This window comes from Gorilla gorilla, chromosome 6 (assembly GCF_029281585.2).
Source record: "Gorilla gorilla gorilla isolate KB3781 chromosome 6, NHGRI_mGorGor1-v2.1_pri, whole genome shotgun sequence".
NCBI lineage: Eukaryota > Metazoa > Chordata > Mammalia > Primates > Hominidae > Gorilla > Gorilla gorilla.
Genome location: NC_073230.2, coordinates 14946240 through 14963920, shown reverse-complemented (window position 1 = coordinate 14963920; position 17681 = coordinate 14946240). Strand labels below are relative to the sequence as shown.

General features: G+C 37.7%; 1 protein-coding gene across 1 annotated transcript in view; it reads left to right on the top strand.

Annotated features, from left to right (window-relative positions):
• COL28A1 (collagen type XXVIII alpha 1 chain) overlaps positions 1-17681 on the top strand; it is a 173206-nt gene that overhangs the window by 16075 nt on the left and 139450 nt on the right. Inside the window, exons 7-11 of the mRNA XM_019030589.4 lie at positions 1960-2001; positions 3958-3984; positions 8657-8701; positions 12628-12672; positions 13725-13778. Coding sequence (XP_018886134.3) covers positions 1960-2001; positions 3958-3984; positions 8657-8701; positions 12628-12672; positions 13725-13778 — 213 coding nt within the window. The remainder of the gene's footprint in view (positions 1-1959; positions 2002-3957; positions 3985-8656; positions 8702-12627; positions 12673-13724; positions 13779-17681) is intronic.

Sequence of the window (17681 nt, the reverse complement as noted above, 5' to 3'; positions counted from 1 at the left end):
AGCAGCCAATCTTATTTAGGACGATGTTTCATTAACTACTAATAAGTGTTCCATATCAGATTGACATTGGCACTTGTGTTTTTAATGGGTCTACTTTTAACGATTAACTGACTGACAATACTCATAGAAAAACCACCAGATTGTTTCTCACTCCCAGAGCATCTTCAAGGACTTCTCGAATTCTTTTCTCTGTGTACCTATCAAAAAAAATCCCAGGCTTTTAAAGAAAACATTCATCTGTTCAGATCATTGTTAGGATTTTGGTTCCAAGTTCAAGAACAACAGCAGTAATCACAAAGAGAAAAGTAGATATAACTATGTGAAAATTTAAGGCAAAATTCTGTGTAATGAAAAAAATAATAATTAAAGAAAAGGGAGTGATATGCTTTGGTTATGTCCCTACTCAAATCTCATCTTGAATTGTATATAGCTCCCATAATTCCCACATGTGGTGGGAGAGACCGGTGGGAGGTAATTAAATCATAGGGGGCGGGTCTTTCCCATGCTGTTCTTGTGATAGTGAGTAAGTCACATGAGATCTGATGGTTTTATAAGGGGAAGTTCCCCTACATAAGCTCTCTTGCCTGTCACCATGTAAGATGTGGCTTTGTTCCTCCTTCACCTTCCTCCATGATTGTGAGGCCTCCCCAGCACTGTGGAACTGTGAGTCCATTAAACCTCTTTCCTTTATAAACTACCCAGTCTCAGGTGTGCCTTTGTTAGCGGCATGAGAATGTCCTAGTATAAGGAAGGAATATTAAAGAAATAGAAATATCAGGAAATATTTGCATCAAATGTAATGGACATTGGGTTAATTTCTATAGTACATTGAGTTAATTTCTGAACACAGTTTTCAAGAGAGGAAACAAAACTAGTAAAGAAAAAAGTAAAAGCACATTTAATTTCATTAGGTAATAAAATAAATTTAAATAGAGAGAATGAGATATCCTTTAGTAGTGATACTTACATTTTAGAAACTTTGGAATCCAGGGGATTATTTTTTTTCTGGAAGTGGTTTTCTAGTTCACATCATTTGTTTTTGTGTGTGTTTTGAAGTTTAAAAACATTTCTTTCATTATAGCAATTAACACAGCAATATTAAAACAATAATAACTAGTGATAGCAATGTGGCAGTGAAACTGGTTTGCTTTTCATTGCGGGTAACTTGACACAAATAGTTTGGGAAAAATTAGGCAATACATAAGAGGTACTCAAATACCAGCAAAGTTAACTATTACATTAAAAATTAACTCAAAAATGAACTCTAAAACAGCCCTATTAGAAAGTTTTTAGAGAGGTAATGAGAAAAATAAAAAGTTAAATGCATAAAAGCATTTTTGGCAATTGTCTGCTTGTCAAGGAAAGGGAATATAGCAGCCTTGGATAGCTTTACAACATACACACACATGCTCAACCAAACAACCCTATACTCACTCATCTTATATACGTCCAAACTGATGCCATCATGTCTTCTTTTTGTTGTGTTAAATACCCATTATAAATGTAAGTTCACATTTTATTTCTTTGGTTTGTAATTTTGTGCCACATAATATATTTTCTTAAGTCTTGCTGAAATCAAGCAATCACTCTTGAGGACATTTTGGAAAACATTCCAAAGCCCCTTAGAGAAAAGCCAGAGTGACTGGCTCCAAGTGAGTATAATGCTGTATTTGAGAACAATCGCTGCGTTGTTCAACTGGGATGTGGTGTAAGCTGTGAAAATGTACCTGGATCCTGCACCCTACACATCTGGCTTCACTGCAAAGGGCAAAGTTTATCTGAGTTGCTATTTTTTTTTTTTTTTTTTTGCCTAGATTGCATGGTGAAAATGTCGACGGGAAAGACTAAAGATGTTTCCTAATTGGGCTAAGCTATTAATCTTCTGTATAATGCATTTTATTGAGCAATCAGTCACTCTTCAGGGCTGTGGAATTTTTACTGTTTTTTTGTTTGTCACAGGGCAACGCTCAAAAAGGAGAAGCTGGAGAAAGAGGTCCAGGGGTATGTACACAACTGGAAAGCCTTCCTAAGAAAGTGATCCTAGGTTACTGATTTTGTGGTTGACCATTTTGACCCCCGTAGTGCAAATGCAAAAGTGATTTCTATCTACCTTGTGCTCTTGATGGCTCAGGAAGGCAATCAGAAAGATATGATCTTAGAAGTGGAAATGTGGGGAGAAAATACTCAGCTAACAGAGTGAAAATGGGAGCAGGAGTGTTCAACCCTATCAAATTCTCTGATGCTTAATTTGACATTGGTGAAAGGCTCCAATGAGAAAACTATTTGCTTTATTTCTTAAGTTTTTTAAGATAAAGAATAAGTTAGAATTTCAGGAGCATAAGAACTACATGGTCTAAACTATGCTTTTGTTAATCCAATTCTGCAGACATAATAAAATTTACCATTCTATTTGATTTCTTATACCCCAAATTAGAAGATAGTGGATATTGCCCAAGAACTAATTATAGTATATTTCTTATTTGCACTTTTCTGGGTATTGCAGTAAGTGTATCAAGTAGCAGAGATGTGTACGGTGCATAAAAAGAAGACCATATGACATTGCCCCTCTCTGCTTGTCCCCCTGGATGTGCCCTGGACTCAGACCCAGAGATGTTAAAAACTGTTCTCTTGGTATTTTTAATCAACTTCATTAAAAAATCTGATAGAAAGTTTAGTAATGTCAATAAAAAATCTGAAATTTGTGTTCAGGAAACATTTCTTAGGTATCTTCTACATATAAAGCATACAAGTATGTAAAAATAAAACTAAGATAAAGCGCTTGTATTTTTAAAAAGCTTATTATCTCATAGGAGACAATTCTACATTTATCTTCTATTCCTCATTGACCACACATTTGGAAGTTTTATTTCCTTCATGAAGTTTCCTTTTGTAAAAAAAGTCAGGCCAGGCACAGTGACTCATACCTGTAATACCAGCACTTTGGGAGGCCTAGGTGCAAAGATCACTTAAGGCCACTAGTTTGAGACCAGCCTGAGCAACATAGTGAGACCCTCTCTCTACACATAAATAAATAAATAGATAATAGTATTAATAAAAAAGTCATGCATAGAACAAAATTTTGTAGTCTGACTCACATGTAACTGTAATAATAGCTTATTTATTAAATAGGTTTCTTCAGCTCTCTCAATAAATCTGACAATTCTATTTCCATATTTGAAAAATATAGCTGTATGAAAGACAAAAAAATCCCATTTGAAGAGGACTTGCTGCTGCTTAGAGCTGGTAATTTCCCAGGCCATGTAATATTCACTATTGTATTTCTTAAAGGGCCATGGGCAGTGACACAATGGAAAAGGCTGTACAGGATTCCCAAGGGTGACACACAGAAGACAGTAGAAGTGCTGGCCTCTTATTTAGTGTGAGATAAAAGACAGTAGCTTAAAGATCACTGTCGCATTAGGGCTGATAAAGGAACCTTTCATTTCCTTGATGTTATATATTTTAGACCGAATTTGTAAGGAGGACCATAATGGATACAAATATTTACACACATTTTAAAGGCCATTATCTCAGCTCATTTTCAAAGCCAATTTCTTTCAGAGTCTCTGTGAAACATTCTTAGCTGCAATAGTTCATAGTTTAAAAGTCAATATAACAGTTTTGAAGGGACCATTATAGGCCATCACTTCTACAATGACTTTCAGTGTACATTATCTCCTCTAGTTTTGGGCCAAAGGGCAAGAAACTGGATATGAAAAAATACCTGAAACTGAGAATAAAATGTGATAAAGGGAAAACAGATTATTTTCTTCTCCTCAGTAAACGTATATTTCTCCAAGCACAAAGAGAAGTGAAACAGTTTACATTTCTATGATCTAATTTTCCAGACTGTATAGATGTGTTTTTGTTATACCTTGTAATTGAAAAATACCTAATCCTTATTCTAATTCTGCCTCAGACTATCATATTTTACTTTTTCTTTTCTTTTTAAATTAGGGAATTCCTGGGTACAAGGGTGACAAGGTAAGCTGGTAACAACAAATAGATTGACCAGAATTTCAAAAAGAAAAACAGAAACATAAGTGTACTTAGGAACTTAATAAAAGTTATTTTCTTTATTTTTGTAAGTCTGTATTCCCTCATTCCTGAGTTAACATAAAATAATAATAGAACTTAACATATGGATGTGTGTTGTAAAGGATGGAGGGTACCATGATTCCTGAGATTAGAATCCAGCCTCCTTCAGCTTTGCAAACATGAATTATTTTAATAGAGAATCCCAATTTATAAGCCATGCAGCACAGGTATGCAGGCTAAAAGTTTCTTTACACAAACAGATTCAGCAATACTGCAAATAGGTTGCACCCTTGGTGTTTAACTTCCTATGAAAACCTAGACACCAAATCCTCTCCCAGGGAAAAGAGAGGATTTATCCTGGTTAAGCAGTGAAGAGCCACTGACTTCACTGAGTCAGACAATTGGGTAGAGCTTGCAGGGGAGTAAATTTGGCAAACAAGCAAACAAAAGGTATGGGTTGGTAGATGATTTGATGATTATTTGCGAGTTACAAGTTAGGATATCAAACTGCTTTAAAAGGGATTAACAAGTCATACTGGGGCTCAGGAACCTCTGAGAGTGCTCACTGGTTCATTGATAAGTCTGTCCCACAGTTCTTGTTATTATCAGATTTTCTATCTGAATCAGAACATGCACCTATCATCCATTCCATCCTACAGGGCTACAACCTTCAGGCATGAGAAAGAGGCTAGAACTTTAGAGGGTCCAGCTCTGAGTCTCCTCTGGCCTCCCTGCTTCTCATGGAGCCAGGAGTCTGCAGGAGGTCTGTGCTTCCTTCTCCTGGATCATACATTGGGTAGCCAAGACTTCAAAAGGCCTGCTGCTAGGAGGGCATACAAAAACCTCCTTTCCATATCCATCATTTTCCTAGGCTGGAGGGGGAGCCGAATGGTAGCTGTTTGTTGGGGCAGGAGAGGTCGTGTAGCGGGCTTTATTGTGCTACCCGGGGCATCTTCACGTGTGTGCTCATGCTCTTGCTGTGGAAGGAGTTGGAGGTGGGAAGGGAAGTTGGGGCCAGGCTGCAGGGGGCTATGTCTGGCAAGGACCTCTGAGGAATTCATAAGTCTTTTAATTCTTTATTCCTTTTGAAGACATATTTGTTAAGGAAGGAAGCCAGAACATTATTAGTTTAGTTATAACTTTCAACTATTTAGATACATGGTATGTGGGCTTCCACTTATACTCTTGCCCTGGGCCCTGCAAATATTAGGGGTGAGCCTACATGTAAGCCAATAAATATATCCTAATCGCTGGCAATGTTAGACCTCCAAGGGGAAGAGTGTAAGAAATCCCATGATTCTACACTTAGCAGCCTTAAGAACTTAGGTAACTCAATGTCTTGGAGTATCCGTTTCTTCAACTGGATGGAATAAAATTTGTACAGGCCTGCCTAATTTACAGAGTGGTTGGAGAATCAAATAATGGGCGTGACAATGTATTCCAAAATGTTGGCTTGTCTACAAATTTAAGTGCCATTATGAAGAGGAAAGGAACAAATATTAATATGGGAAAACTAAAAAAGTTTCACAGTTGTAAAATTATCAACTGTGTATATAGTTGAGGAAAATAATGGGTGGCCCCCTCCTCCATTTTGATTTATATAGTGAGGTAGTTATCAACACAAGGAAGCTTTATACATATATTTTTTGAAAAGATTAATTTCACTTTCTGGAGAATTATTGATTCACTGGAAGAGTTCTCACTTGGAAAATACGAGCTGTCAGAGCAAAGTGACCCTGAACCATCGACATTCAAACCAGAATTTCACCAGGAGCAGCAGCATCAGAAAACAGAGGCTGAGAACAGAGCTGATCTGTTCATGGCTTTCTGAAGTACTCGCTTTCTGAAACTATGTAGTTGTGGCCATTCCACAGGGATTAATGAGCCCACCAAAAAGGAAAACGCCTTTGCAGAGGCAAATAACACGAATACAATATTTTCATTGATGGCAATCTGTGCCCCCCAAAAAACAAATGCTGTTCCTCAGGCCCCTATAGCTAACAAATCTGTCTGGGCAAATGGAATGTGAATTGTAGCCAAAAGCATTTTGAGTGTATTTATGGTACTTTCTGTTTTATATTTTGGTGGTTGACTCATTTTATTCCCATCCAAAATTATTAAATTAATTGCTTTCTAATTGATTCTTCAAAAGTGATTTTCCATTTGCATTCAGAAATAAATGTTCAACTTGTTCTAAGTGAAAGCTCAGTTTTTCCTGGGTCAGTTTGACTCACAAAAGGATGTGAAGAGAGAACAGATTGCTTTTGATCAGAGGCATAGCTGGCTCTAAGAGTCACACCTCCCTCTTTCCTGCTCCTGATGCCTGCAAGAGCCCAGGCAGTACCCTAGGCAGAAATGTCAGGTTAATGGAAAGTGACTTGCAGCCTATGACAGTGTGCCATGTTCAGCTACAGGTGACTGATAAGAACATGGACTTGAGAGCCTAACAGACTCAAATTTGTGGTCATGGACAAAGTATGTAATGTCTCTGAGCCTCATTTTGCTTATCTGTGAGTGGAGATATGTATATATACTTCGCAAGGCTGCTATGGGGATTAGCAATAATGTAAAGGCTATGGCACACACTTTGCATCCATAATTGGAAGTTACAGTTGTGATTTCCCTCTGTAGAGCACTGCTGTTGAAACTGTGGTCTGCAGGCTGGCTGCCAGTCTGTGAATGGTTTGTTGCTATTCTGCAACAAGATAAAGCTTCCGCCAGCATATAAATCCACTATATTACAACGTATACTGTTTAAAGTTCAGCTGACATTTATTTTTCATAGCAAGACTTCCTTGATGAAAGAAGCAGTGCATTGATTTACATTTGAATGCAATTTCCTTGTCATTGTGTAGTGGCACTTCCAGTAACATGCCCTAGAGCAGTACAGAGGCAGAACAAAGCAGCAGCAGCAGAAGCTAGTGTTGAGAGCACTGGACTAGGAGTCATTGGGTAGCCTGTACATTTAAGTAAATCATTTGACATCTCCAATTGTGTTTCCTTATCTTGAAAATGAGAATTGAATTGAGGATCAAAATAACGATATATATAAAAGCATTTTGAAAACTCTAAAGTGATTTGTAAATGAGATAATATTACTATGATTATGAAACTTTAGTCGTTTTTCTGACTGTCACCTTTTAGTTCTAAGTATTAGAAGTTTCAAAAATCTGATATAATGGATTAGTATTCAGAGGTCCCAATTCTCCTTCTACTTGAGGAAACTAACCTTTTAAAAATATTTAGTTTTATTTAAAAAATTTAATGGACAAATCTAAAAAGTTCGTATTTATTGTATTGTATAAAATATAATTTGATAAATGTATACATTATAAAATGGCTAAATTGAGCTAATTAACATATATATCACCTCACATAATGATCAGTTTTTGTGGTGAGAATGCTTAAAATCTACCCTTTTAGTGATTTTCAATACAAGACATTGTTATTAATGATAGTCATCGTGTTGAACAATAGATCTCTTGAACTTATTGCTCCTATCTAACTAGTTTTGTATCCTTTGGCCAACATTTCCCAAGTTTCCACCAATTACTCCTGGTAACCACCCTTCTACTCTGTGCTTCTGTGAGTTCAAATTTTTTAGATCTCACATATAAGTGAGATCATGCCATATTTGTCTTTCTGTTCCTGGCTTATTTCACTAAACATAATGTCTTCCAGGTTCGGGTTCATCTGTGTTGCTACAAATGACAGGATTTCTTTCTCAAAGGCTGAATAATATTCCATTGTATACCACATTCTCTTTACTTAACCTTCTTAATTACAAAATTTTAATCTATAAAATTGGATTAATATTTATCTCAGACAGTTAATGTCAGATTAACTAAGATAAAATATTTATGATAAACTATCACTGATAAACTCTAAAGAGTAACTCAAATGTTGTTTTTTCAGCAATATTCTAGGGAAGACAGGGAAGTAGAGCATAATAATGAAAAATATGTAGCATGCTTGCTGCCAAGCCCGGCTCTCCTACAGCAGTCCTCGCTAACTCATCATGGCACCTGTTCCCACTAACTCACGATGCAATCTCACTTCAGAACCTTTCTCTCACGGTTCTCCAGGTGAACACTACTAGGTGATCAAGGTTGGTACTCAGGCTGAAGCATGGTGTTCTTGAAAAAATAGGAATTCCAAGTTAAAGTATCTGGGTTCAGACTCTGATTCTTTTACTTACTAGCTATTTGATAGAGGGAAGTTATCTTGTTGAGTTTAAATGTTCTCAATTATAAAATAAGAATGATAAAGCTGATCTCCCTGGGCCATTATGTGGATTCAATTAAACCACATATGCAAAGGGCATCTAATATGTGGTTAGATGATAGGTTCCTTTTCTTCTAGTTTCATCCATTTCTTAAAAATGTCAAACCTTATTACATTGTTCCTGATTTATTCCTGTCAAGTTAAGGATGACTCTTGGGTAAAAATAATCAGATTTCAATGCCCATAAAACCCACAGTATTGAGGCTAATATTGTGTAGAAACCAAGAGTGCTTATGTTACAAGAGTCTGCTGGGAATTTAAAAAACAAACAAACATTCTTAATAGTGAATGACTGCAAGTGTTCTCTTATTTATTTCACTTATTTATTTTTTAGGGTGAACGTGGGGAATGTGGTAAACCAGGAATAAAAGGTGACAAAGTAAGGAGCATGTTTTTCAACTGCTTACAGCTGTGATCCCTTTTGGGTTGCGTTTCCTTAAGGGGAAATTCCTGGGCTGAATTATGGTGATCTCACTACTAGAGTTGGAATCAATGGCTCAATTTTTCACATCTGTAAAACATGTGGTAGAAAACAAAGTGATGCCTTACTCAATAATAGAACCCCCAAATGCCTTTTTTATGGACCATTAAGACTTCATTTTCTGACACCCTAACCTTGGAGGCCACGCCCACTGAATGTTATGGTAAAAAGAATTATTTAACCTGCAAAGTTAATTAAAGCTGCAGTTGGGTCAGAGTAGAACTGCTTTCCAGATGCAAACACTGAAAACAGGCACTTTCCAAAATAGTGTGAAGAACTCCAAAATAAGTCAGTGAAACAGTTATAAACAGTGTGGTGCAACTAGACATAGAGATTTGGAATTTTGAAAATGTAGACACAAACAATTGGATAGATATTCACCTTTATCTTAAAAAATAAATATAGGCTGAACGCAGTGGCTAACGCCTGTAATCCCAGCACTTTGGGAGGCCAAGGTGGGTGGATCACCTGAGGTCAGGAGTTTGAGACCAGCCTGACCAATACGGTGAAACCCCATCTCTACTAAAAATACAAAAATTAGCCAGGCATGGTGGCGTGCACCTGTAGTCCCAGCTACTCAGGAGGCTGAGACAGGAAAATTGCTTGAACCCAGGAGGCAGACGTTGCAGTGAGCCGAGATCGTGCCACTGCACTCCAGCCTGGGTGACAGAGTGACTCCGTCTCAAAAATAAATCAATAAATCAATCAATAAATAATGAAAGCACTTACATTTGGAAATAATATTATGTTAAAGAGTTCCTCAAAAGGCCAAATATATACAGAGAGTATATCTGAAACATGATGTTAAAGGGTCCAAAAAGTACAGAGTAAAAATAAATAGTTTTCATTATATTAAGAACTATTAACATCATGCCACCAAGATACCAAACTTTTTCAGTTTCTATGTTATAATTCTGGAAGGGAGTCAAGGAGAGAAAATGAGGCAGAAGGTTAAGAGAAGAGGGTGAGATAATGACTTTGGCCCATGGAACTAAACACTTTAAATAGATTGAGACTTTCTGAATGCTTTTAAACTACTGTAGAGTTAAAGTCAGGTGGATCTGCAAAAGGTAGGCTTGGTAATTATCTCTGGTCAAAATGGGAAATGTGAAAATGAATAGATTCTTCCTGGAGTATAACTGAACATGGAAGATGGACCTGGATATTGGAAATACAGTAAAAGGGACACACATAGAATAGAATAGAAATGAAAGTCAAAGAATACCTGGGAAAACTAGATGAAATTAAAATGGTTGACAAAGGATATCATATTTCATTGACTAAGATGTCAGGGATTATTAAATGTCCCATTATTTTCCATACCAAAAAGGAATAACAAAAAAAACCCACTGCCAATTATAAATGTAAGGTGCAATTGACTGTAAAATATACCCCAATGTCAGAGATACAAAAATGTGAAAAAATGTGCCTTAGAACTGATGAGATATAGAGTCCTTGACACGAAGAGTTTACAGAAGTTTATTCAGAAAAACATATGAACAACATGAAGAGATACAGAAGTGGAAATTAAAATGGCTAATAAATAAGAAAAATATCCGAATACAGTAGCAATCAGATAAGTGAAATTAATACATTAAAATTAGGCCGAAGTGGGAGGATCACTTGAGTCCAGGAGTTTGAGACCAGCCTGGGCAACATAGTGAGGCCCCGTCTCTACAAAAAATTTAAAAATTAGTTGGACATGTGCCTGTAATTCCAGATACTTGGGAAGCTGAGGTGGGAAGATTGCTTGAGTCCAGGGGGTTGAGGCTGCAGTGAGCTGTCATTGTGCCACTGTACTCCAGTTTGGGTAACAGAGCGAAACCCTGTCTCAAAAAAAACAAAATAGGCTGGGCGTGGTGGCTTATGCCTGTAATCTCAACACTTTTGGAGGCCAAGGTGGGCAGGTCATCAGAGGTCAGGAGTTTGAGACAAGCCTGGCTAACAAGGTGAAATCCCATCTCTACTAAAAATACAAAAATTAGCCGGGCATGGTGGTGCACACCTGTAATTTCAGCTACTCGGGAGGCTGGAGCAGGAGAATTGCTTGAACCCGGGAGGCAGAGGTTGCAGTGAGCCGAGATTGTGCCATTGCACTCCAGCCTGGGGGACAGAGTAAGACTCCATCTCAAAAACAAAACAAAACAATAAGGTATTATATCACCAGCGTGGGCAACTAGGGAGGCTGAGGTGGGAGGATTGCTTGAGCCTGGGAGATAGAGGCTGCAGTGAGCTACTCCAGCCTGGGCAACAGAGCAAAACCCTGTCTCAAACAACAACAACAACAACAACACCACCACCACCTCCAACAACCAAAACCAAACGTACAAAAGTATTATATCACCTATCAAATTAGCAAACAGTGAAGTAATGTATACTACTAATTGTTGATGGGGAGCCCATAAGATGAGGATACACTCTCTCATACTCAGGTAGTGGAAATGATTAACAAACAAACTTTATGGAGGAAGTTTCTCTCTCTTTATTTCTATATATGGCATGAGAGACAAAGGACAGCCAGTGAGCCTTAAATGTGCTTATGGTCTCTGCTTCCATCATCCTCTTCTAGTAGACTATTCTTAGGAGTGAATCAGAAGTTGGGCAGAGATTTATACATAAAGATGTTCATTATAATATTAGGTCAAAGCTAGGGAAATGAGTACATAAATTATGGTAGTTCCCTATTCTTGACTATTACCTGTTTGCTATGAGTTTTTAATGACATGGAAAAAGGAAATTTTTTTTTTCTTTTTTGAGACAGAGTCCTGCTCTGTCGCCCAGGCTGGAGTGCAGTGGCGCGATCTCAGCTCACTGCAAGCTCCGCCTCCCGGGTTCACGCTATTCTTCTGCCTCAGCCTCCCGAGTAGCTGGGACTACAGGCGCCCGCCACCACGCCCGGCTAATTTTTTGTATTTTTAGTAGAGACGGGGTTTCACTGTGTTAGCCAGGATGGTCTTCATCTCCTGACCTCGTGATCCGCCCGCCTCAGCCTCCCAAAATGCTGGGATTACAGGCGTGAGCCACCACGCCTGGCCGGAAAAATATTTTTGATACAGTGTAAGGCCAAATAGGTAGGACACAAAATCAGACATACACTTTGATCACATTATTTGAAGAGGAATCTACTGCGAATAAAACTGGACGAAAATGTGCCTAAAATGTTAACAGCATTTGCTTCTGTGTGATTTTTCAAATTGTTTATTTATATGTTTCTATAATTGTCAAAGTGTGTCAATTGTTAACAGGTTATACTTTGATAAGCAAAAAAAGAAAAGTGGAAATCTGGGGAAATAAAAGTAGACTATGTTTTCCCTCACAAAATAAATTTTAAAGGGTTTCCTGGTTATGGGACTGAATGAAATATTTTCTGTTAGAAGAGTATTGAATATAAACAGTGTTTTGCCAAGTTCAATGTTTTGAAGATGAGCAAAAGAGTGATCTAGATAGCATGGAAATGCACTACATTGTTAATTTAACTGACATTACCCTGTCGGAAGGAAATAATATTCCAATAAGTTTATAGCCCTCTAAGGAATCTTATAAAGTAATTTCTTAACTGTAACCAAAATGACCAAAATGTCAATATGTAGGCAACGGACTTACATCTAAAATTGTATTTTCGTGGAGATTGTTTACTGAAGGAAAGTTTGACACTCCTACCCCTTGGCTTGTTAATTAGGATTATTTCAGTTTATTGCCTTTGATGTTAAGATAACCAGGGAAGATGGCAATTACCGAGAACACATTTCCTTCCCTCCTACCTAAAATCACTGCACGTTGAAGATGTATATTTAGAGAGACTTATTTTCAATTTTATTCCACAGGGATCCCCAGGGCCATATGGACCAAAGGGACCCAGAGGAATTCAGGTAAGGGGGTTAAAACCAAATGTAAGTTTAGATTAGAATCACCTGGGGAGTTTTTAAACCATCCCCTTGCCCACTTGCACCCTCTGCCAATTAAATCAGAATGTCTGGGGATTGAAGCCAGGCATTAATATTGTTTAAGATACCCAGAAGATTACAATGTGCAATAAATTTTGGAAACAACTTCCCTAATGTTTTCATTAACTTAACTAAGACTCCCTAAAGTTAGGTACCAACAGGCAAGTATTAGTGAGTAGCTTAGGGGATGAAGTTAAAAAATTAAGAGTCTGGAAAGATGGAAAGTCAAAGTGGTTAACAGCAGGATGTAACTATTTTTGCACTGCTACTATAATGTAGTTGGAAAAGTTATGCATTTTATCTAAATCACAGTATATTTTTATTGTTCTATAACTACAGATAATGTTCTATAATATGGACTGATTCTCTAAGGCATTTAAGTTAGACATCCATAGATTTCAGAAAATAATTTGAATCTTTTCCTAGCCTAGGAACTTATCTCTTCTAAAGTTATAATGGTGCTCTGTGTGAGGAGTTAATTTCAGTATTTCAAAAAGCCTACAGAAAATTATAATTTTACCCAGAATTTCCTAGACACCATCTAGTTAACCACTAACTTCTTTGCTTTAGCCTGGAAATGTCAGAGCCAGGCAGTAATTCTGGTTATCACAGGTTCATTGGAAGCTCTAACGTCAGTTACATATGCCTTAGATATTTTAAAAAAGAAGATACTTAACTGGCAAAATATTTTTTAAAAGGAGTCAAGAACGTTGGAATAACGTTGGAAACACAGGTTTAGTAAACAAACATCTCGTTAATTAAATGTTTGCTCTTAGCATAAGTGCTATTTTAGAAGCTACTTATTTGACACAAGAAATTTTATCTCATCCCACTTCTCGATTGAATGTGATTTAAATTTAGCTCTGAGTTGCACAGTCTAACTTCGAACGCCAGGATCTCTAGGGACCCTAAAGAATGATTCATTCCTGCTGGCCTTTTGTACACAGAACTAATTCTTGGTTTTCATCCTGGAGCAGGGAATTAGTGGACCTCCAGGAGACCCCGGCCCAAAGGGGTTTCAAGGCAATAAGGTAATCTTACCCTTTGATTAAAGACAGGCAGAGTGCACTTCCCCTAGTGCACTATGGTAACGTATGTTTTATTAGGTAAAAGTCAATGGATTCTTTGAGGAAGTACCTTTGGAAATGCATAATAACCTGCAGATGTATACAGAGAATTAAGTCCTAGTGCATTCAGGAAGTTAGCAGCATACCTTTATCATTTATTATTATATTATTCAAAGAGGGGTATTGTTAACTTTATAGTTAACAATATCTATCCATTATCTAGACAATATCTAGCCATTATCTAGAATCTTTGCTGTGTTTCCTTCTTACTCCTGACTTTTATTTATTTTATGGCTCATTAGAAACCAAAAAGCAATAACAAGTGACACAATTCAAACCACTCTATTTCTCAAATGTAATGCCACCTCAATATACACTTTATAGGGGAAGGAAATTTACAATTGTTGTACCAACAGAAATCAAGCTTTTTTTTAATTACAGGGAAATCTCAACCATCAGCACCATGCTTGTAGTATCAGTCCACAGATAACCAGCCAAGACAAATAGGGAGGGGTTGAATACAAGCCACGCAGAACAAAAAGATGCAGATGGGAGGGATCTTTAAAGGCCTGGTTATAAGGCTCTCTTTTCCAATGATAGTGACCATTAATTTGCTAAAACAAGCTGTTTAGTTCCTTTTTAACTCTTCTCAAAGTTTAGTAAATTTCATGGATATAGTAAATATCCAGTAAATGGTGTCGACTTAGTGATTTGAGTGGTATGGAATTTATGGCAGTAATAAAAGCAGAAGATGCCATCCTCAACTGACCCTAAAGAAAGCCAGCTTTTTAAGGGTGATATTAAACTGAAGTTGTAGGGAGCAGTTGGGCTACTTGAGAGAGAGGAAAGCGAGTGACAGTATAATATTTTTAATGAGATAATGACAGCGTGTGATTTACCAGGCCACTTTCAATTGGCAAATTAAAATAGAATGGGCTTCTCAGCAGGCATGTGCTTAGGCTTCAACTGGGGAAACTGTCTTTTTCACTTCTTGCCTATGATTAATTCTCTCTGGGGAAAGAAATGGCCTTGTTGAATACTGATGAGCAGAAGTTTTGATAAAATTGCATTGGCTACAGGTACAATCCTACAGTAAGAAAAAAATATATATTTTGACAGACCACACAATTTTTAGAATTCTTTGATTACCTAAGATGATAATTTTCATGTTTGTGAGAAAGAGGCTTACAGTCAGGGATCAGAGCTGGGGTTTGCAGTAGCGATGGAATTATAGAATGTTTGAGCCACTAGGGATGTTAGAGATCATACTGGCTTAGCATTTTCATTTTGGAAATGAGAAATAAAGCCTGGAGATCAAATGGCTTGCCTGAGGCAGAGTCCCAGTGAGGTCCCATCATCTGTGGAGGGCACTGAGGTGGTGCTGGCCTGGAAATAGTGCCTGCAGCTTTGGGTGATGCAGGTCGTGGCTGGCAGTTGTGGTGGTATGGTAGGGAATGGTCCATAAAAAGGTGTTCCTCCTCCTCCTTTTCTTCTTCTTCTTCTCTCTCTCTTTTTTAGAGATAGGATGTTGCTCTGTTCCCCCAGCTGGAGTACAGTGGCATGATCATAACCAACTGCAACTTGAATTCCTGGGCTCAAGCGATTCTCCTGCCTCAGCCTCCAAAATAGCTAGGACTAGAGGCACATACCACTGTGCCTGGCTAAATTATAAATTTTTTTTTTGTAGAGATGGGCTCTCGCTTTGTTGCCCAGTTGAGTCTGGAATGCCTGGCCTCAATGGATCCTCCTGCCTTGGCCTCCCAAAGAGTTGAGACTACAAGTGTGAGCCACCATACCTGGCTCAACTCTTTCTGTCTAATAGTGTTATCACTTAGGGTTAAAAACATATTTCAATAAAATTTAGCCTTTAATTTCAGCAGTGCATTAAGTTTTAATAATGCATCAAGTATGTTTTGGGGGGGTTGGTTATAATTTTTCTGACATAATAGCACTTTGTGGTTGACTTTTTCAGCATAATCATAAAAGGAGTCATTTTTCCAAAAGCATTTGAGCACTTCATCAATTTCCCAAGGGCCTCTCTTTTGTAAAATATACACGACATAAAATTGCCACTTAAGTTTTAAGCACAAAGTTCACTGCCAATCGAAAAGCTGTCAATTTCTAGATAATGTTGGGGATCGCTCGGAGTCTATGAAGTGGGCATGAGTTCCCCCTTTTCTTTCTAGTCATAGTTCTGGTTTAAGGTCTGGACTCTTACTTTGACACTATTACTAACTTCTATATAATTCCTACTGCTCTTTGGATCTGTTAGCTGGAGATTCATGTCATATTGGTCATTAGCTATTTTTTTCATTTTATACACTTATTAGTGTACTGTCATAAAAGTCAGTTTTCAGGGAATGATTTCATCTTGCCTCCCAGAATGTACTATACTTTGAAGACATAATAAGCTATTTTTGTTCCTCAATCTGGAAATAATATTTTATAGTGACATTTATTTTTATCCATTATCATTTTATTAGACAATTTTAAAAGAAGCTGCTTTTGCCATTTGTGCAAAGAAACCCTCTAAAATTCAGTAATTCTGTATTCTCTAATGGGCACAAGGAAGATTATTTATTTTGAAACTTCTACAGTACCTAACATTTATTTATTGTATATTTATTATGTATAGGTAAAGTTTTAAATGCTCATTTAATACTAATACCACCTTTTGAGACATGATCTATTCTTATTTCCATTGTACAGATTAGTCTACTAAGGCACAAAGAGTTTAAGCAATGGGTCCAAGTCTACCGAGCTAGTAAGGGACAGACTGAGTGTTGAAACCCACAAGTCTGCTCTTATCTACCATATTATATTTATCCCTTTAGGAAAATTTGCTGAATTTCCTGAATATCTGGCCTGAAATAAATGCATTTCTTTTTGACAGTGTGGAAGTTCTATCTGTCTTCCCTTCTAGTGGACTCTGGCTAGGGACAACAGTTTGTTGAAAGGTGCATTTCTCCTGGCTTTTAATCTTCATCTGAAAGTGCAGGAAAAAGGAAGGGAATATCTTGGGAGAAAGACAACAGTAATGCTAATTGTGCATTTTCAAATATTATATTTCATATAAGACCTTAAAATAGAAACCTTTAAACTTGCAACATTTGCAAAGATTCCATGAGAGGTTCTAGATGGGGCCCGCCTATGTCTATGAATTTACAAATGGTCTTTCTCTTGAATTACACTCACTTTCTGTTGCTTTAGGGATTGGCTTTTCTTCATTGAAGGGTTTTCAGAAAAGGTGGCCAAAGAACAAAAGGAAAAAAATGCATGTGTTAAGTCAGGAAAAAATGTGCTCCTGGCCCATTTTCACAAATTATTTCTGTCAATAATACTTTCCACATGTAAAGTAGCTCCTAGTCTGCCCTGAATGACTTTGTTGCCTTAGCAACAAAACATAGATGTTTCTCAGAAAGAAGCCTTAGCTCAGAGTCCACCTCATCCTCTACCACACACGAAGGTCATCTTGTGGCATTCATAAGAACATCTCAGCCAGGCGCAGTGGCTCACGCCTGTAATCCCAGCACTTTGGGAGGCCGAGGTAGGTGGATCACGAGGTCAGGAGTTCAAGACTCAAGACCAGCCTGGCCAAGATGGTGAAACCCCATCTCTACTAAAAGCACAAAAATTAGCCGGGCGTGGTGGTGGGCGCCTGTGATCCCAGCTACTCTGGAGGCTGAGGCAGAGAGTTGCCTGAACCCGGGAGGCAGAGGTTGCTGTGAGCCAAAATTGCACCACTGCACTCCTGCTGGGGTGACAGAGCGAGACTCTGTCTCAAAAGAAAAAAAACGGAACATCTCAATAGTCTCTGAAATCAGTTAGAATTGTAATCATACAAGTGCCCAAGAAGCCTTATCCCTG